General features: G+C 48.5%; 1 protein-coding gene across 4 annotated transcripts; it reads right to left on the bottom strand.

Annotated features, from left to right (window-relative positions):
* ZNF544 (zinc finger protein 544) lies at window positions 1–16,145 on the bottom strand. 4 transcript variants are annotated; one of them, XM_071209652.1, is made up of 6 exons: window positions 16,080–16,145; window positions 15,533–15,632; window positions 7,864–7,964; window positions 6,585–6,711; window positions 6,173–6,268; window positions 1–2,432 (listed from the first exon to the last, which is right to left on the bottom strand). In XM_071209652.1, exons 2-6 carry the CDS (start codon window positions 15,546–15,548, stop codon window positions 448–450), a joined length of 2,325 nt encoding a protein of 774 aa, XP_071065753.1. In that variant the 5' UTR covers window positions 15,549–15,632; window positions 16,080–16,145; the 3' UTR covers window positions 1–447. The 4 variants fall into 4 exon arrangements, with proteins under 4 accessions (XP_071065753.1, XP_071065755.1, XP_071065752.1 ...); XM_071209654.1 differs by having other exon boundaries at window positions 6,173–6,252; XM_071209651.1 differs by having other exon boundaries at window positions 16,015–16,135.
* Between the last annotated feature and the right edge of the window lie 4,435 nt (window positions 16,146–20,580).

Below are 20,580 nucleotides of genomic sequence, written 5' to 3'. Positions count from 1 at the left end.
GGATTCTGTGAGCTATTTAGTTTACTTTTTATTCCAACAGTAAAACTATTCCAGAAGACGTTCCAGCCTCAGATCTCTTTCAATTCATGTTTTTCAACTGTTCACTTAGATTGAAGAGGGCTGGATTCACATTTCATCACTTAACACTTAAGTCATCATGTAACAGTTTCTTTTAATCAGTCATCATTTCCCGGACAATGTCTTCTAACACATTCTAGTTTTTTACTAAAAAGGTTATCAAGTGGGTAAAGAGTTCCAACATGAGAACTGCTAATCTAAGAGCTTTCACTGAAAGCTTTTCAACAGTGGCCACAGTCATAGTTTCTTACCTAAATGCCGTGACAGACACACTTTAGCATGCAAACTAGTCGCTTGGAATGTTCACACTCTGAGAGTCACATCTTGGTACAGAGAGAGTCTGGTAGGGGACTATTCCACATTGATTATTCAGAGGGTTTCTTTCCCATGAATTTTCTCATGTTGAATCAGGGATGAATTATAACTGAAAGCATTCTCACATTCATTACATTCATAGGGTTTTTCTCTAGTATGAATTCTCTGATGCCTAGTAAGTTGACAATGCTGGCTAAAGGCCTTTTTGCAATGGTTACATTCATAGGGTTTCTCCCCAGTGTGAGTTCTCTCATGTTTGGTAAGAGTTGACCTGTCATTGAAGGCTTTCCCACAGGCAATGCATTCATAGGGCTTTTCTCCAGTGTGTGTTCTCTGATGTTCAATAAGGCGTGACCTCTGACCAAAGGCTTTAACACACACATTACACTGATAGGGTTTCTCTCCAATGTGTGTTCTCTGATGCACAATGAGGGGAGACCTCTGGCTGAAAGCTTTTCCACAATAGGTGCATTCATAAGGTTTTTCTCCAGTATGAGTTCGCTGATGCACAACAAGCTGAGATCGCTGCCGAAAGGATTTCCCACAGTCATTACATTCAAATGGTTTCTCTCCAGAATGAATTCTCTGATGAGAAAGAAGGTGAGAGCTCCCAGTGAAAGTTTTTCCACACTGACTACACTCAAAGGGTTTTTCTCCAGTATGAGTCCTCTGATGCTCTACAAGGTGAGAGCTCCCAGTGAAGGCCTTTTCACACTGGTTGCATTTATATGGCTTCTCTCCAGTGTGAATTCGCAGATGCCTTATAAGTTGAGTGCTTCGAATGAAGGATTTTCCGCACTGGTTACATTCATAGGGTTTTTCTCCAGTGTGAATCCTTTTATGTGCAACAAAGTCAGAGCTTTGGCTGAAGGATTTTCCACAATGAGCACACTCATAAGGCTTCTCTCCAGTATGAATTCTTTGATGTACAATAAGGTTAGAATTCCACCGGAAGGATTTCCCGCATTCATGACATTTATATGGTTTCTCTCCTGTGTGAGTTCGCTGATGCCTAATAAGTTTGGAACTCTGGGTGAAGGATTTCCCACATTGGTTACATTCATAAGGTTTCTCTCCAGTATGAGTTCTCTGATGTACAACAAGGTCATAACTCTGGCTGAAAGATTTCCCACAACCATTACAGTTGTAAGGTTTTTCTCCAGTGTGACTTCTCTGGTGTACAACAAGCTTAGAGCAACAGTTGAAAGATTTTCCACACTGATTACATGCATATGGATTCCTTCCAGTCTGAATGACATTATAGTGAGTAAAAGACGAGGCCCTGTGGATGATGTCACGACTCTCCTTACATCTCAACAGTGTCTCTCCAGGATTGCTTTCTACCGTTTGTACAAGGCACGGACTCTCAGAACAGGCTTTCCCACACTCATCACAAGTATACTGACTGTCTCTAAAACACATTGGCTCATATTCCTTCAGAGATATGCTATGGTTAAAGAGGTTTCCATAGTCCTTACATTCACCACTATTTTCCACTGAAAGAATTCTATTACGAAAATGAAGGGAGGTACCACAGTTGAACGATTCACCACTGAGAGTATTTTCATAAAGTTTATTTTCCATTTCAGAATTTGCACATTTATTCAAGTAAGTGCTCTGATAGAAGGCTTTAGTTATTTGATGATTTTCACAGGGCTTCTGATCTGCCCAGCCTTTCTGGTGATCAATGAAAACTGAGTTCTGTTTCAGTCTTTTAACTTTTGAGTGCAGCTTATGTAAATGCGTCCTTTTAGGTAATGTCTGAGGTAGAAGGCTTAAACTCAGAATGTAATTTCTCCCAATTTCATGCTCAAAATATTTTTGAGCAAACGCTCTCTCTGAGATGAGTACCATTTGACCCAAAGAGTCCTCCAGGTACCTCCCTTGTTGGTCCATCCAATCCTGGACCTCTCCTAATGATACAGACCAGGGACCCTCCTCCCACACACAACATTTCATTTCCAAGCCATGGGACAGCTCTTCCCTAAGAAAGTCCTCTTCAGAAGCTGAGTCTTTCTTTTCAAGTGTAGTATTACAGTCTGAAAGAAAGGCAAATTACCTGAATTACTGGAGAAAGTCTTACAAATGTACTGGTGGGGTGAAGGTGACCACAGAGTGTGTGAGGTGTCTGTGGATTGTTTTTAATCTAAGGTATCTGATCTGCAAGCAGGGATGGATCAGCACACAGGAAATACATTGCACAGTGTATAAAACAGGCAAAGATAATGGAGACATGATAATGAGAATGAAGATTAACAGAGAAATCCTGAAAAATCTGGTTTACGGAATAGAAAGCCCTGAACACATCCTGCTTAGACTGCTGAGATAGGATAGGTAGTAGGTTGAACAATGGACCTTTGAAAGAGATCCATGTCCTAATCTTTGGAATTTGTAACTGTTACCTTATTTGGAAAAAGGGGCTTTGCAGATGTGAGTAAATTAAGGATCGTGGAATGGGAATACTGTCTTAGATTACCCAAGTAGGCACACCTGGATGCTATCAAACAAGTCCTTAGAGGGAGACTTTACTCACAGAAAGGAGAAGGTAATGTGAAAACAAGCAGGAGAGATATTTAAAGATGCTGGCCTTGAAGACTGTGATGTGGCCGTAAGTCCAGCAATGCCAGCAGCTACCAGAAGCTGGAAAGGGGAAGGAGATTCTCCCACAGAGCCTCTGGAAGTAGGCTCTGCCAACACCTTGATTTCAGCGCAGCAACACTCAATTCAGACTCCTGGTCTTCAGAACAGTAAACTTCTGTTGTTTTAAGTGACCCAGTTGGTGTTAATTTCTCAGAGCAGCTACAGGAAACGAATCCAGGATCCCAACTGGTGCCTCACCCTAGTTGTTCTACTTATGTTTAGGGTCGACATCCCAGTAATGACTTTAATAGCCCTAACACGACAATTTGATCACTTATTTAGGCTTCCCAAGGAGAAAGAACTCACTTTAATCACCCCAGAACTGATCCAACAGACTCCAAGGAAAAGTGCTGTGGCACCGAAGCAGCACAGTCAGCTAGATATGGCTGCAATCTGACTTGATAGTCTGGCAATTTCAGACAAGGTCCCTGGCCTTTCTGAACTTTCATTTCCTCAACAGTAAGCCAGGAATAAGCATTCTCGGCATACAAGGTTTACTTTGAGGATTAATGGAATGTGAGTCTAGGAGAGAGTCTGACACATGGTGTGCTTTTAATACATGGTGTTGTCAAACTTGTGGCCCTTGCTATTGTACTGAGATTTTTCACCTCTGTTGAAGATATCAGGTCTCGAATGATGAGTCTGGCTTAAAGCTCTAGGCTTCCAGCTCAGGACACTGATCTAGTTTCTCCTAGATTTCCCCTTTAGTTATTACTCTGCCCATGTTGATCATGTAACCACCCATGTCCAGTACTACCAAGTCTCTTTGCTCAAGTCCTTACAGTTTCCTTCTCTGTACCGATCAGGAAACAAGAATCCTCAGTATGGCAAAGCATTAACTACACTCTTTGGTCATCCCTTACCTCCTAGGATGATGTTTCCCTGTGTCAAATAAAAAGTCTTTGACCCTCTAGGGCAAGGTTTCTATTATGGCCCTCCTTCACACCCCAATGACAATCTCACCTCCAAATTCCTGTTGTATTCCTCTAAAATGTTGTCTCAGAATTCCTGATGGAAAGAATTTTTCAAGTAAAATCATGCCCCACTGAAGGGGAACAAAGGGGTATTTGGGAACAAGAAGGAGAAAAGAAATCTTTGGTGGCTGAGATGTGCCCGGTTGTGACTGCTGTTGAAAATCAGGCAAAGGAGGTTAAATACCCTGTAGCACTGAGTATCTGTTGGGATCATAAAATGAGGAAACCATACAGTTCAGGTAAGCTAGTCAGGAAATAGTATTTATTTCAGATGAGAAGAAAGAAGCTGAGGGAGAACTAAATTCAGAATGATAGCATTCAGAGTTTGCAGGAAGAAGTGGAGGGAGGAGTGCATAGACTAGAGCAAAATTCACTGCCTCCTGCGTAGAGGGACAGCAGAAGCTGGTGTGAAAGACACTATAATGCATTTGTTAAGTGATAAGAAGTCTGTTGGAAAAGGTTACAAATTGCACTGAGTTCAACTATATAACATTCTGGAAAAGGTCAGACTATAGAGACGGTGAAAAGATCTGTGGTTGCCACAGAGCGGAAGGGATGAACGGGTGAGACACAGGGCCTTTAGGGAAGTGGTAGTATTCTGCGTCATACCGTAATGGTGGACACAAGTCATTATGCATTTGTCAAAACCCACAGAACTGTACAACACAAAGAATAAACTATGGGCTTCAATAATAGTAATATATCAATTTTGGCTAGCCAATTGTAAAAAATGTATCACACTAATGCAAGACGTTAATAACGGGAAACTGGGAGGAGGAAGAAAGAGAATACATGGCAATACTGTACTTTCTGCTAAATTATCCAAAAACCTAAAACTGCTCTAAAAATCAGATCAATTAAAAAAATAAAACACAAAACAGATAAGTACCAGAAAAGCCCATGAACATGTTCTAAAGTTGTTTGTGGTGTTGGTGGCAGAACTCTCTGAAAATACTAAAACCATTGAATTGTGTACCTTAAAATTGTATGGTATGTGAATTAGAACTCAATAAAGCTGCTAAAAATTAAAAAAAAAAAAAAAAAAAAGAAGCCTAATTAGGATGGCGCTGGGATGATAAAGAGGTAGAAGTAAGAGATTAGAGAAGGTGGGAAAGCAGGTCTGGGAATGATGACTGGTGGACTGAATCATGTCCCTGATAAAGATATGTTCAAGTCCTAGTCCCTGGTTCTGTGGGTGTCAATTCATTTGTAAACAGGACCTTCAGGAAGCAGGTGTAACTCAGTGGTCTAAGCACCTGCTTCCCATGTGCAAGGCCCCAGGTTCAATCCCCGGAACCTCCTAAAAAATAATAATAATAATAAAAAGCAAAAACAAAACACAAAAAACACAGGACCTTCAAAGATCCTTTTTTGATGGGGCCAAATTGAATCGGATGGGTCTACATCTAATATGGCTGAAGTCCCTATAAACAAAAAAATTTCAGACTTAAGTCAGTTAGGAGAAGCCAGAGAAGAGAGAGATCACCATGTGACAGAAGCAAAGATGTATACAACAGGCCAAGGAGACAAGGACTGCCAGCCAGCAAGCAACAGAATGCTAGAGATCTTAGAGAAAGCATGGCTTGGCAATACGTTGATGTGGACTTCTAGCCTCCAGTACTGTTTTACAGTAAAATCCTGTTAAGTCAACCCATTATGTGGTATTTGTCATAGCAGCCCTGGCAAGCTAAGACAGTAATTTTGGAGGAATTCTTCTGAAAGGAATGCATCCTTGCCATTCTCTAGAATGAACAAGTTCTTATCACAGTTTTGAGGCTACAGAAGCAGTGAGAACATTTAGGATGGAGGACGGCTGGACATCCAACTGCGGGGCAAAGGCAGGAGGAAATGTCACCTGGGCTGAAGGTCAGAACAAAGGGCTTAAGAGTGGAGACATGAGGACTGGGAACAAGACAAGGCAGCAGAGGGAGGATGGCCAAAGGGGTGACGGGGATATAGCAAGGGGTGAGCCACATGCCAGCAATACACCATCCCCTGAGGACTGGGCACTGATAGGAAGGCTGATGCGGATGGGAACTTGTCCTCGAGACAAGGCAGCAATAACTCGAGAAAGGTCACCTGAAGGGCCTCCCCTCCTCAGACTGCTGAGCCCAGCGGAGCCCCTCTGCCCACTACCAGGGGGACCACTTGCTGTAAACACTTGCCTGTGGTCCTGCCCTCATCTCCAAGTCTCTGCTGCACCATCCTCGAGTATTCTTGCTCCAGCTGGGCGATCACATCTGGTCTGGGAAGCAGAAACCCTGGTCATGGGGAAAGACACGGGACTTGGTTCCCTGTTTGGAGACAAATAACCATGTCCAGAGGGCCAGCCCCTCAGTCTCCAGAGTCGGAGGAAGGTGGAAAAGGAAGGGCCTGGTGCTATCCTGAGGCCTCTGCCCACCCCCTGGACTGTAAGCCACAAACCTCCCGAAAAGGCAGAACGAGCAACAGCCCCCAGGACCTGCACCCAAAGCAAGCTGTTTCTGAACTCCCCAGCCCGGCTGGGCACACCTTTAGAAGCTCCACGAAGAAGCTCCTGCAGAAGGCAGTGTCATCTCAAGGCGGAGCCCACCTTACCCACAGAGACCAGGTGCCCAAAGGTCTCCAGTGTCACGTCGCGGTACAGGGTCCTCTGGGTGGGCTCCAGTTGCCCCCATTCCTCCCGGGTGAAGGTCACAGCCACATCCTCGAAGGTCACAGGTGCCTAAAACACCAGAGGTGTCCCTGCTCAGCTGGGGCCCTGCTTTACCAAGGTTGGTGGGGGTGCAGCAGCTTGGGGAAGGAGCAGCACGTGCTGAAGACGTTCAGGTTGCACACCCACGAGGGGCTGTGTTGGGGCTGGGCTCAGCGCCCACATACTCAGCACTGGAGGCAGCACACACACCAGCACGTGATTTTACTTCCAAGTGTCGCCAGTCCAACCAATGATCCTGATTTCTGGACTGGAAATGACAGAGTTCTCTTCCGGAGATCCTCACACCCAACTTTTCTAGAAAACCACAGATTCAAAGCCAGGCAAAAAGGACGTGCTAAAGCAGGGATCAACAAACCTGGCTCATGGAACAAATCCAGCTGTGTTCTGTTTTATTAGGCTAAGAATGGAGTATATGTTTTTAAAAGGACATGTAGAAAAAGAAGAAAAATATACAACAGAGTCTGTATGTGACCAGCAAAGCTGACAGGAGTTAACTCTCTGGCACTTTCAAAGAAGGCTGGCAGGCAAGGAGGCTACCAGCTCCAGCCCTGGGAGTCAGGTCCAAGCTGGCATCGCAGCCTCAACCTACTGACCGCACAGCTGGCCGTGTTCTGGAACATCTCTGGGATGTGCTGCCCTGACGTGGCCTGAGGCTCATCAAAGTGGGGCATGTCTAGCCCACTCACTGCTGTGCCCCAGTGGACTGGTTCTGAGGCACCGACTTTCGGCATCCAGGAAGCAGTCAGGACAGGGAATGCGGTGCAGCGCCCAACTCAAAGGCTTCTGGGCAGCGTGTGCCTGACGGGCCTTCCTCTGCCCGAGCCTTCCAGGGCACTTTTCAGGTGACCGTGGCGCTTGCAGGGACACTCTGGGGCTGCCCCTCCAGGGGTCTTGGTGAGGGTCAAGAGCCCAGTGGCTGCCCAGGCATGGAAGACCTGCCGAGCAACCACCAAAACTAGAACGTTGTCTGAACTAGACGCGAAGGCCAGGAAATGAGGCGCAGGGGGCTTGTGCTGGGTCTCGACCATGAGGGCCTGTTTCTGCAGGAAGCCCAGAGGGCGCGGCTGCAAACAGAAATCAGCAGGTAGGATGCACCCAGCGTGCCGCCCGGGAGGAGGGCACCTTCGCTGACGTGCTTTGCAGCAAACACCCCCGACTCACCTGGGACGGGAAAAGCCGGAGGCGAGTCTCCACTTCTTCCTTGCACCTCAAGACATCTTGAAGAGGACAGAAGTCCTCGGGAGGAGGAGCTAGGGTCGGGGCTGGAGAACAATTAGGGGTTCAGTCCCACCTCAGTCCTGCGCCTCCCGGAGCCCTGCCCAGCCCCAGGCAGAGGAGTGGGAAGCCAGCGCGTGCTCAGGACAGTGCACGGCTCAAGGACCTGGGGACCCGGGCTGGGCCACCTGATCTCCCCCAAGGCCGGCCGCGCAGGTTTCCCAACAGCAGGAGACGGTGCGTGCCGGGGCCGGGTCTGCAGGTGGGACCGTCCTGCCACCACCCGCGGGGTCGCCGAGCCTGCGCTCAAGACATAGCTGTCCCCTCAAGTCAAGAAGGCGCCAGTGTTCCCTGTCACTCTAAGAGACTATGTGGGGGTTGGGGACAGGGTGTTAAAACAACTGCACCATCTGTAAATATCACAAAAAAAGGCATAACTTAAAATATCACAAATATCACAAACACAAGCAGGTTTCAAAAAATACATTGTACAATTAAAAAACATCCCTCTCCCCCCAAAAAAATCCCAATTGAACATGGGCTGGTTTCCCCTACCATCAAAAGGATAATTTAAAATATCCCAATTAAAGTGACCTACTCCCCCCACAAATTGTATAATTTGAAAATGTCACAACTGTGAGATTGTTAAAAAATTGTCCATTCTAAAAAATCCCAATTAAATGTGAGCTGCCCCACCCTCAAAGTATAATTTTAAAAGATCATAATTAAATGTGAGCAGGTTCAAAATAAGCAGGAGGTAGTCAGAGGATATAAAAATCCCTAGGATATAAACAGCACTTCTCCCGCTGCGCAGCACCCTGACCTGGGAAGTGAGTGGTTGTGTGTTAGGCGTGCCCTGTGGGCGGGGCTAGGGGTGTCGGGGTGCTGCTTGCAGTCTGGGCACGTGCTTATCATTTCCCACTTTGCCTTCTTTACTCCTAAAGTTTCCACCACCTTTGCCATCAAACAACCTTCAGGTGCTCCGCTGGTCTAGAGTCTCGGCTGCGTCAGATCATTGTCCTCCAGAATCTTGCCCTAAATCTTTTCCCATCTTTGACTTCCACTTGCCACACGAATGCTGAAAGCACACCCACAGTTCCTCCGGACAATACTCCATCCCAGAAATGCACCTGCACCTGTGCCTCTTCTCCCACTGAATGATGCTCAAGCCACCAAATAATGTCTCTGATCTGCACAGTGCTTCCAGTTCACCAAGAACCTTGAGCCTGAGCCCCTTGACCTGCAAATACCAAACGGGGGCTAGAGGAGTTGACAAAGAGCCCCCTACGGACAACACTTAACTCATTATTTTGAGGGGACAGACTCTTGCCATTTGCCCAAGTCTGAACCTAGTCAGCATTTTTCTCTAACAAGTTCCTTTCCTCTGGAGAATTGAGAATTGAGTCACACATCGGGGAAACATCAGCAGGTCTCGCCTATCTCTTCAAATGCTTGGGTAAGTTCTTCCACCAGTGCCATGTCCTGTGTGTGACGCTCCAGATGCTGGGGCTTCTCTTAGGCCCTGAGCTCCTCAGAGAGGGTTTTGGGAAACTCTCCTGGCCACTGCACAGCTCGCCGGACCGGACGTTGCAGCTGGAACCACGTAACCCCAAAGGCGTCTTCCCAATAGCGCTCTCATTTCCCAGGAGAATCAGTTCTGAGAACACCATTGTTGCCACACGCAGCCAGGGTCTGCGAACTGCGTTCCAAGCTCAATTCTGCAGGGGCACGCTCTCCCAGCACCACCTTCCCTGGTGGTCTCAATCTCTCTCCCTCCCAGAAACCTGATACTCTTCAGGCAAACCGAGCACCCAAGTCCTCCAAGAATCACTAGAAAAAGAAGAGGTGAGAAAGGGCTGCGCAGCAAAGTTGATGCTGAAACAGAAGACGATACTTGCACAATGCAGGGGTTGTCTAGCAATGGCATTATGGCCAGCACAATACACATGAGAAACCGAATGCCAAATAATTACAGTGCAGGAAAATTGGGGGAGAAGCACTCATATCACACCAAACGTTTAAAGTAGAACCAAGCCCATGACAAACTGTTAATTATGCAATTCTATAAAGAGTTAGTGTAAACACACAGTGACCTGACTCCCAATGTTAAACTTGTTAAAAAGGACAAAATGAGACTCCCCTCTGCCCAAAAAAGGTAAAAGGCCACTGTCATCACACACCTAACATGAGTGTTTAGTAGAGAGTTGACACCAGGGCTGGACTGTCCGAACCCTATGATTTTGACCTGGCCCGGTCTAATCTGGCCTGATTAGTGTCTGTGTATGCAGGGGCCTTGGGCCGTCCAGGCTAGCCATGTGATCCATGGTGGATGGCAGCTGGACACCGAGTACCTAGGAGCAAGTGTGCAGGTACTCCATGCACTGGCTGTGACTGGCCCCTAAAATCCTGGGCACCAAGGCCCAGACAGGGCCCCATGCATATTCTCACACGCTGCTGCTGGGAGAATTAAGCTGTCACTGTCCATGAACTCCACTGGGAAGGGACATCTGGAAGCCTGTGCCTGCTCCCTCCTGGACCCCACCCTCCGAGCCTTTACCTTTGCTGCTTTTATTCTGTACTTTTGATGTAATAAGCCAGAATCCTGTGTGTGACAGCTTTTCCAAGTTCTGTGAGTGCTTCAACAAGTTATTTAAAGTGAGGGTGCTCTTTGGAAGTGAGGGTCATTTCTTTACAGCCCTTCTCAACTGGGACTGGCTCTGCCGTCAGGGGACATGTGGCGATATCTAGAGATGTTCTGGGTGTTCTGCCTTGCGGGGGTGAGGGCGCTGCTACTGGTAGGCAGTGGGTGGAGGCCAGGAATGCTGCTCACCATCCTAAGGGCACAGGACGCCCCCACCACAAAGAACTATCTAGATGTCAACGTCAAGAGTGCTGATGCCAAGAAGCTGCTTAGAGAGACAGGAACCTGAGGGTCAGGATGCCACATGAGCACCAGGAGTGTTCAGCTCAGGGCCAGATGCCACATAAGGACCAAGACTGTTCAGCTCAGGGTCCATTTCCACACAGGATTTGCAGAAAAACTGTGGCTACAGGTTGCCCAGCCCTCTTTCATTTTTGTCAACTTCACCTTCTGAATGAAATGGGAAAACTCAAAAGCTAGACCAAAAGACCAAACAGAGCAAACCGCAAACTCCACTACGCCCCCACGCCTGCACTCATCCCCTTCCACCTGCCCTCCTCTGCCCCTTTAGAGCCCGCCTGGCTTAGCTTATCCGTGTGCACACTAGTCTGGAGCTTTGCGAATTTTCTGACAATAACTGTGGTATGCTGAACGATGGTGTCATCACTGTTACTACCTCCACCCCAGCCCTCCCTTCTGAGGATTTCTACTCTCAAGACAGCACCTTCAGGGAATGAAGAGGCAAAGGAAGCTCAGCCTCAGTCATTTCCACCCTAGGGCAGCTGGGAACACTGGCTCTCACCGCTGGTCTCCTCAGCTGTAAAATGGGTTCAGCGATGGTACCCACCTTCCCGGGCCATCATGTCCTGAGTGCTCAGTAAACGCCAATACTGTTTTATCTTATATTATTCTCACACAATTTCCTTGTGACTAGCTTTTATTTATATGTCTACGCCTATCCCACCTCCCTGCTTTAAACCCTTGGCCACCTGTCTCTTGTAAATAGCATGTAACCTTAACTTTTAAAAACTTTTAATTAAATCTGAAAGTGTCTTTTAAAGCAGAGTTCCTACCATCACATTTACTAAAACCTGGTCTTATGCCTGCCGTTACATATTATGTTTTCTATTATTTTTACTTTTTCTTTACTTTCCCATAAGTACTTAAATTCCTTCACATGTAATTTTCTCTCTGGGAGATTTGGAAGTGATAGCATGTATTTCCATTTCATATTAGTAGCCCTCACATTTTAAACACATATCTCTACCTGAATTTCTCTACTGATACAGAGTAAACAGTGACTGTGCTCACATGCTTGGAGACAAGTACTCCAGGCCTCTTTAATGTCCATGTTTTGTCCTCCTCAGAACACTCAATTTGTATTGAAAGTTTGGAAGATGAATTCAACACTGTATTTATTTCCTACTGCTGCAGTAACAAATTACCACAAACTTAGTAGCTTAAAACAACACAAATTTATTATCTTGTAGATCTGGAGGACAGAAATTCAGCTGGGGTCTCACCGGACTAAAGTCAAGGTGCTGGCAGAGCTGACTTCCTGCTGGCGGCTCCAGGGAGAATGCAGCTCCAGCCTCTAGGGACTGCTGGCATCAACAACTGCACCCCTCCAACCTCGGCCTCCGCTGTCACAATGCTTTCTGACTGACCCTCCTGCTTTCCTCTTAGGAGGACACGTGTGATGACATTGGGCCCACCCAGAAAATACAAGGCACTCTCCCGAGCCTCAAGATCCTTAGTTTAGTCACACTAGCAAAGTCCCTTTTGCCATGTAACCTAACATAGTCATAGGTTTCAAAGATGAGGACACAGATATCTTTGTGAGGGGGCATTACTCGGCCTACTACAAACACTAACACTTTTTTTTTCTTACACAGAGTACCTGTTCTCCTTTAAAAATCCTTTCTTAAAGTTTATATGATAGTTACAACCAATTAACAACACAACAGCTTAGGTTTTTTAAAAAGATTTGAAAGGTTTTATTTCTTTACTGAACACCATCACAATCATAAAGGATATATAACTAAAAAATAAAAACACAAAACATATTCATGGTTTTTTAAAAAAAGGGTGCAAGATAAGTCAGAATATTCTGTCCCATTCCCAAGACCCCCCTTCAGAGGGAACTCCTCTGAATTACTGTGTTTTAAAAACATTATTTGCCTATGAGCACACATCTCTTTTACATTTTACAATATAAAATGTGCTTCATCTTTACATATGCACAGACACAAATGGAATCAACCACACATACAATTGGGAAGACCTCATCACTGAATTTTCCTGGACTCCTTTCCACACATCTGCCACATTCTTCCAAACAGCTCTCTGATAATGCATTTCATGGATGTACCATAATTTATACTGATGGATGTTTAGGTTCTCCTATTTTTTGGCTAACAATGGGCAACAAACATCTTTGCATGCATGTATACTTCTGAAAGGGAAATACCAAGAGGTAGGAGTACAAGGTCAAAAAGGATGGATGTATTTTAAAATCTCAATTAATGCTGCAAAGCACCCACAGAAGGCTGTAGCCACTTATGCCATCACACCTCCCATCAACAGTGGGTGAAAGGCTGATCCCCCTGCTCTTGGATCTGAGCACCAAATTTTTTTTTAATCTGGTAATTCCTCCTAAATTTAATCCATAAATTCAATAAAAATGCCATCAGTATTATTTTTGGAACTTGAAAAATTATATTCAAGTTTCTCCAATGAAAATAAAGACCAAAGAGGAAAAACGAATGGGCACAAATAGGTAGTTCACAGTAAAATAAGACAAATGATGGATACTTTTGACAAACTTCTCACTGTCATTCAAAGATCCCTTATATTTTTTATGTAACATTTTATGTTGACTCTATGTATCTTTTAAAAATAAATAAAAAATGTATTAAAAAAAAAAAAGGCACTGGGGCCTCTGATCACAACCTTCTCCCCAGCTCACATCCTCTGCCTTCTCACCTACTCACGCTGCACTTCCCAAAGGCTATGTGGTTTGCCTGAATTCACACATTTGATCTTCTCTGCAGCTGCATAATGGAGATTATCAGTGTTGTCCCTTTTGTGGATGAAAAATCTTAGGCAGAAACAGCCCTCTGAGTAAAACTAAAGCGAGGCCTCCTAGCTGGGGCATGGGGAGCTGGGAGCTCTCAGGCCCGTGGTCCTGAGCGCACTGCCCTCCTGGCTCTCAGCCTCCCATTCCATATACCTCTCTTCTGCCCATTGCCCCTGCCTGCTTTCTTGGCATTCTCAACCCTGGGTCTACCATTCAGCCTCTCTCGCCTGATTTTTCTGGACATTCTGCCCTACTGCCATGGCTGCCCTCTGTCCTTGTTCCTGCTGGCTTCTGAGTCCTGGGTAGAGAAAACTACATGGTGCCTTGGACTTGTGGGAAACCAGGTTCCACTGAGCTGTACCTTGCGCCGAGTGTCTGCTCCATCTCCACCCAACAGCTATCAGTCCACTCTGTCACTACCACCTCCGGGCTGCCTCCCACCACTGTGCCCTCTGTGTAGACACACCTGCTTAACTGACTCCTAGTGGATGACCCTGCACTCACCTAATTTCCTGGCATACAAAGTTCTCCAGGCCTGCACAGTCCTCCCCCAACTCCCACTCCCCTTCTCCTCCTCTAAGGGGAGGTTATCCTTCTGGTCAAGGTGATTCCTGCCTTGCAGCGCTCCGCCCCCATCCTCATGTCTCATCTCCCCCCAGGTGAGTCCTTGGCAGGGCAGCCTAGCCTCATGCCTCCCCCTCCTCCCCCTGCAATCCACCCAGCAACAGTGACAGTTCAAACCTTGCCCACCTCCCCCGACCTCTTACCACTGAAAACACACACACAAGTATGCACCATGCTTAAGAAGGCACACCTGAGACCCTACATGACACACTCTGGTCCTGACGCTCCTGGCCTTCCCTGGGGAATCTCCCAATGGCTTTGTCTCTGTCCTCTAACTCCCTCCTTCCTCATTCAGAGGTGGCTGAGGGTGACGTCTGGGAACACGTGTGCTGCAGCCAGACTGCATGGGTGCACAGCCCTGCTCTGCCACTTCTGCTGTGGGGCCCAGAGCAGGCCTCTTTAACTTCTCTGGGCCTCAGTTTCCTCATCTGTAGAGATCTGATATAGTAACAAGTCCTGCCTCTGGGGCTGCTGCAGGATTAAACAAGCTAACACATTTGCAGAGCCTGACATGTAGTAGAGGCACAGCAGATTTTGTCCTAACAACTACACTGGGACACAAAATTCCCCTTCTGGGTCTCCTTCAGCTCCTTCTCATTCACTCTTCCTCTTTACCTGCCTGTGGGGTGGGGTTTCTGGGACCACCCCAGGCCTCGTGTCTCCTCACTTGCCCTCATCACACTCCCTGGCTCTGCACACCAGGAGCTCTCAGGCTTCATCTTCAACCCAGGCCGCCCTCCTGGGCTCCCTAACCAGTCCCCCTCCTTATCCCTGACATGTCTCCTCAGGCTCTTCAATTCAACACACCTGAGAGTCAATGGGGATTTTTGATCCCCCACACTGTGACCACCATCCTGTCTCCATGCAGAAATGCAGCATCTGCCTCAGCTCTTTCCTCTCCTGGCATCCCTGTGTTTGAGTGACTTCCACAGCTAGATACTTCTACTACCTTAAGTTTGCTGAAAGTCAACAAGGCACCTTCCTCAGTAGCACAACCTCGTCCAGGACTCTTCAAGTTTTACCCAAAGCATGAGCTCTGTCTGAACTCAGATGGAACCCTGCACCCCTCACTCACAGGGCAGTGTTCTCACTTTCTACACCGCCCATCCAATCTACCTGTCCAGCAACACTTCAACACTGGTGACCTCCCCAACACTACAGGCCCTTACTGTTTCTTGGCACTTGCTCAAGCCGTTTGCTTTGCCTGGACTGTCTTTGTTTACTTGGAAAACACCCACTTTCCCTTCAGCCTGAGCTCAAGGTTCACTTACCAGTGAAAGAAAACATATCTATGTCCTGGGGCTGGGTAGCCTTTTGGGCACGGAGTCCTCACTCGCCTGGGGCCGCCGTCTCCTCCTGGACGTGCTCCTCCTGGGGGTGTGTGGGACAAAGACGAACGGATGGAGGGTGAGAGGCCAGGTCTGGGTAGGCTGCCCCAACCTCCTGGACGCCAGCCTAAAACCCCAACACCAGCCGGGGATGCCACGCACAGGTCCCGACACAATTTCGGCTCTCCTCTGCAGGACTTCAACGAGACCACCACCCACCCTACCCAACCTTGCAGTCCGAGGGACCTCGGCTGGACTGTGCGCCTCAGCTTCTTCCGGGGACCTGAGGAGACTGGCCCACTGCCCGTCCCTGCAGCTGGCGGAACCCCGGCCAGACAGGCTCGCTCCCCAGCCTTCTGCGGGAGGGGCCCTGCCCGGCTCGGCCCCCGCTCGGTCCTCTGGCCTGCCCAGCCGCCTCCCCGGACCTTAGCAGCAGGGATCCCGGCTCGCCTCCCGTCCTGCTCCCGCTCCTCCCACGTAAGACCCGGACCTCCTCGCAGAGAGCGGAGCCGACCCCTCCTGCGCGGGCTTCTGGCGGGCGGCGCTTCCGGCGGGCAGCGGAAGTGCACGAGCGGGACAGCGAACTACGGCTCCCAGAAGGCCGCGCGGCGGCGTCTGGACGCGGGCGCCGGGGCGCCGGGGGAGGCCGGCGCCATTGTTTTGTGGTTTGGAGTTGCTTTTCGGGTTGTAGTTCGGGATCCGCTCGGTGTAACGGTCAGCTCTGGTTCCTGGCGACCGCGTCTGAGCCGGCGTGTGGGAATCGCAGCGGAGTAGATTTCCTCCTGGGGCTTTCCACCACCTAGACCTTCTTCGGAAATAATGAAGATCCCCCAAGGAGAACAAGCCAGGACTCTTCAGAGCTTGCTGCCATAGCAAGGGAGTCAGCCGGCATCGACTGCCTTGGGCAGAGACTCAACAGGAGCAGGGGATCTATCAGAGTACTCTAGCCTTTTCTCGTTTGGCACAACCTTTTTATTTCTTTGAGGTGGGAGTATATTTTTATTTCCATAATACTGTATTATAAAGATCAAATTCTTATTGTGTTTGTACAACTCAAAAATAAAAATAAGGAAAAAAAAAAAAACCACGTCTGGGTGCAAAACACTTAAAGCGGGTTTCACTTCTGGTTGTATTTACTTTGTATATTATGAAGATTTATTTAACTTGTCGCAGTCTGAAGGAAAAAATTTCCAGGGAAACGGACTTTGGCCCAGTGGTTAGGGCGTCCGTCTACCATATGGGAGGTCCGCGGTTCAAACCCCGGGCCTCCTTGACCCGTGTGGAGCTGGCCGTGCGCAGTGCTGATGCGCGCAAGGAGTGCCGTGCCACGCAAGGGTGTCCCCCGCGTGGGGGAGCCCCATGCGCAAGGAGTGCGCCCGTGAGGAAAAGCCGCCCAGCGTGAAAGAAAGAGCAGCCTGCCCAGGAATGGCGCCGCCCACACTTCCCGTGCTGCTGCTCTGACGACAACAGAAGTGGACAAAGAAACAAGACCCAGCGAGAGGGGGGTATAAAATAAAATAAATAAATCTTAAAAAAAAAAAAATCCAAATTGCTGATTATTTCTTTGTAGTGTGTAAAAGGACTGTCTTTTAAAAACAAAAACCCAACTCTCTGAGGATTTTAATCAACTCTTTACTCAGTAATGAAGTTTACATTCCAATTATGATGGAAGATATATTTTATACTTGATTGCAGTATAGACTCATTCCCAAACAAAGCAATAATCAAGATTTCACATGTGTGGCAGTTTGAGATGATTTTATCCCCAAAAGAGAGATTATGTTCTCAAATCTATTTCTGTGGGTGTGATACCCTTTGAGTATATTGGACTCAGTTGAAGGACCTTTGATTAGATTAATTGATAAGATCAATTGTGGGCTTTTGATTGAACTATGTCAGTGGCTTGTGACTCATTGAGTTTCCAACCTCTTGCTGGGTCTGATAAAAATGGATACACTCAGAAGAGACAGGCAGACAGACAGACACAGGAAAAGGAAGGTGTCATGTGAGACAGGACCAGAGGATTGCTTAAGCATAATGCCCCCAAGAGGCTGGGCCTAGAGAGCAGTTCAAAAGGAGACAGTCTAGAGGGCAAGGCTGAGACCATGTTAGAGATCAGTGGCCATCTTGCTTTGCCACATACTAGGACAAAATAATCAACAGTAGCTGACTGAGAAAACACCTCTTACAGTGCCTCAGTTTGGACTTTTCACAGCCTTGGAACTGTAAGCTTTTACCCCCAAATAAATCTCTTTTATAAAAGTCAATGTGGGGAAAAAAAAAAAAAAAGCACCTATGTGGGGAAGTGGATGTGGCTCAAGTCATTGGGTGTTGCTGAGCGGGGAGGTCTCAGTCTCGCTCAGGCCCAAGAGTCGGGGGGGGGTCAGCTCCTGCCAAACCGCCGGCGGGGGGTGCTCCACGAGGAAGCACCGGTTCTCCAGGCGTGGGGGACGCGCGGTTGGGGAAAAACCACGGAGACCGCTTGAGCGCAAGAACAGGTCTGCTTTATTGCGGAAGTACACTTGGTTATATAGGGGTGGGTAGAGGGAGGGGCGTGATGAAGGGAGGGTTGGCTAAGGGGCGGCTGTGGACAGGCTGAAGCTGATGGATAGACCTGAGGTAAGCAGTTACTGGGGAAGAGGGCAGACTGTAGGTTGGTAATATGGGCGGGACTGGCGGGAAGGGCGGCGGGGGCTGAAAGGGGAGGAGGGGCGGAGAAAGGCAGCAACAATTGCTCCTTTTGTTTTAAAAAGAAATAGAGGCAACAAGTTTTGGTGCGCACTGTGGGTGTGAATAACTCGGCGTGCGCAGCAACAAAAGACAAGGATTATGAGGAGGAGGAGGAAAAGGAGGTTATAAGGACGGGTACTGGAATAGGACGAGGGGTGGGGGGAGACCACGAGGACCAGCCGGCCGTGAGCGGACGACATAGCATCTGGCCAGGACGCATGTGCCCGCCATTAGGGTCGGCGCACGCCGGCGCCTGGCGCGCGCCGAGCCTTGCCAGCGAAACGGGCCTGTGATGCCCCTGTACACCTCGCCCGAGGGGGAGGAGTAGTTGGGGAGAAGTAAGGAGAGGAAGACAAGAAGCTATAGGCGTGCAGTCTGGAGTAGGTGGAGAAACCTGTGGCAGCGGGGTTGTGTCCCCCCCACTCATAAAACGGAAGGTTCGTGTGTCCAGTGAGGTTGGCGACATCAGTAGTGAAAGAGGGGGCGGAGGCGGTTACGTTCGAGGCGAGGAGCCTTTTTTGTTGCCAGAGGGAGAGGGTCCAATTGAAGGGCTGGTGACTCGGGTTGGCAGCGGCTGGGAGAGCGAGGGAAGCCAGGACGAAGAGAACAGCTGCGAGGCTGTGTAGAGGCATCATCTGACGGTGCGGCATCTATGATATGCTGGTCCGTTGTCTGTCTTGAGATCCCATGGAATTCCCATGAACAAAATAGCTTGGCGAAGTGCCTGGACGCAGTGTTTAGCACTTTCCCCCGTAAGAGGGACTGCATAGCACAGATGTGAAAAGGTGTCAATTGCCACATGAAGATATTTGAGGCGGCCAAATGCACCGACATGAGTGACATCTAATTGCCACCTTGAGTTTGGGCGGAGGCCGCGGGGGTTAACACCCTGAGGCTGCAAAGGCCCAAGTGGCAACAATGGCACGCAAGTCCGGCACGCGCGCACAAGGTGTTTGCAAGTTTCAATGGGAAGGTCTGGGAAGAGCTTCCGGATGGACCGCGTGGAGAAGTGGAATTGGGAATGCAGGAGCTTGGCTTGATTAACAAAGTCTCCAAGCCGCGGCCCGTCGGCAGGGTTTTCATGTAGGAGGACCGGGTTTACCTGGCGGCTTGACACAGAAGCATCAGCGAGGTCATTCCCTTGAGCCAGCGGTCCTGGTAGGCCAGAGTGGCTTCTGATATGAGCAATGAACCAGGGCTGCTGCCTCGCCTCAAGCAGTCGCTGTACGAAGGCGAGCGCCCGATCGATGTTTGAGTCACCTGGTAGGAAAGTAGCAAGCGGGAGGCTGCGACACACCTGAAGAGTGTATAGGCTGTCAGTAAAGATGTTGAGAGGCTGGTCTGGGTGGAGATTGAGGACTGCAGCGACAGCTAGAAGCTCGCCCACTTGAACAGAAGAGTCATTTGCGAACAGCAGTTGCCGTGGCTCAGGATTCTCAGGAGTGTATATGATGGCAGCAAACGCCGTTTTTGAGGCATCTGTGAAGGCAGTGATAGCAGAAGGGATCGGGTTCCGTGCGGGCAATGGACGGAACGGGTTGGAAAACGCCAATTGAGACATTCCCTGCAGCAATTGGTGATGAGGATAGTGGTTGTCAAAGGAGCCGCGAAAGAGCTCTACCAGGCTCTGCATTTGGGCATTGTTCATGATGAGGGAGGTAACTTCCTTGGCATCTAAAGGCCAGACAATGGTGTGTGGCGGGATACCATACGTCTGTATGGAGAGAAGTACTAAGTCAGTGGCCAGCGCGATCCAGGCCCTTATGAAAGGGCAGATTTTTGGGAGCTTGCTTTTTGACGTATGAAGAAAGAGGAGGGGGCCATCTTGCCATAAGAGACCCGTGGGAGTGACCGGCGTTGGCAGAACTAAAGCCAAAATTGGAAGGTCAGGGGAGAACCGCTCCAGGCGGCACTGCTGCAGAGCGGCGCTGACCTGTTGGACGGCTTCTCGGGCAGCGGGGGTGATGGTGACGCTGCGAGTGGCTGCAGTTGGTGGGCTATCCTTGGTCTGCAAGAGCTCGAAGAGGGGCTGCATTTGCGCTGTTGTGATGGGAAGCGCCGAGCGAAGCCAGTTGATTTGCCCGCAAAGTTGCTGGAGCTTGGTTAGCGTCATCCTATCAGAAAGGTGGATTTTTGGGCTTGCGGGTTGGATGAACCGATGAAAATGAAAGCCTAGGAATTGAAAAGGAGGCTGGAGGTTTATTTTGTCAGGCTGCACGGTAAGCCCGAGGCTGGAGAGGTTTGTTATTATTGCCGAGAGC

The sequence above is a fragment of the Dasypus novemcinctus genome, chromosome 18 (genome assembly GCF_030445035.2).
Source record: "Dasypus novemcinctus isolate mDasNov1 chromosome 18, mDasNov1.1.hap2, whole genome shotgun sequence".
Lineage (NCBI taxonomy): Eukaryota > Metazoa > Chordata > Mammalia > Cingulata > Dasypodidae > Dasypus > Dasypus novemcinctus.
Note: the sequence above shows the minus strand (reverse complement) of the source record. Positions and strands in the feature narration are given on the sequence as shown.

Coding starts and splice junctions, on each gene's coding strand:
- ZNF544 (XM_071209652.1), bottom strand. Junction 6,712..7,863: donor TCCGGCTTTTCCCGTCCCAG/GTGAGTCGGGGG, acceptor CTGGTGTTTTAG/GCACCTGTGACCTTCGAGGA. Junction 2,433..6,172: donor AGATGAGGGCAGGACCACAG/GCAAGTGTTTAC, acceptor CCTTTCTTTCAG/ACTGTAATACTACACTTGAA.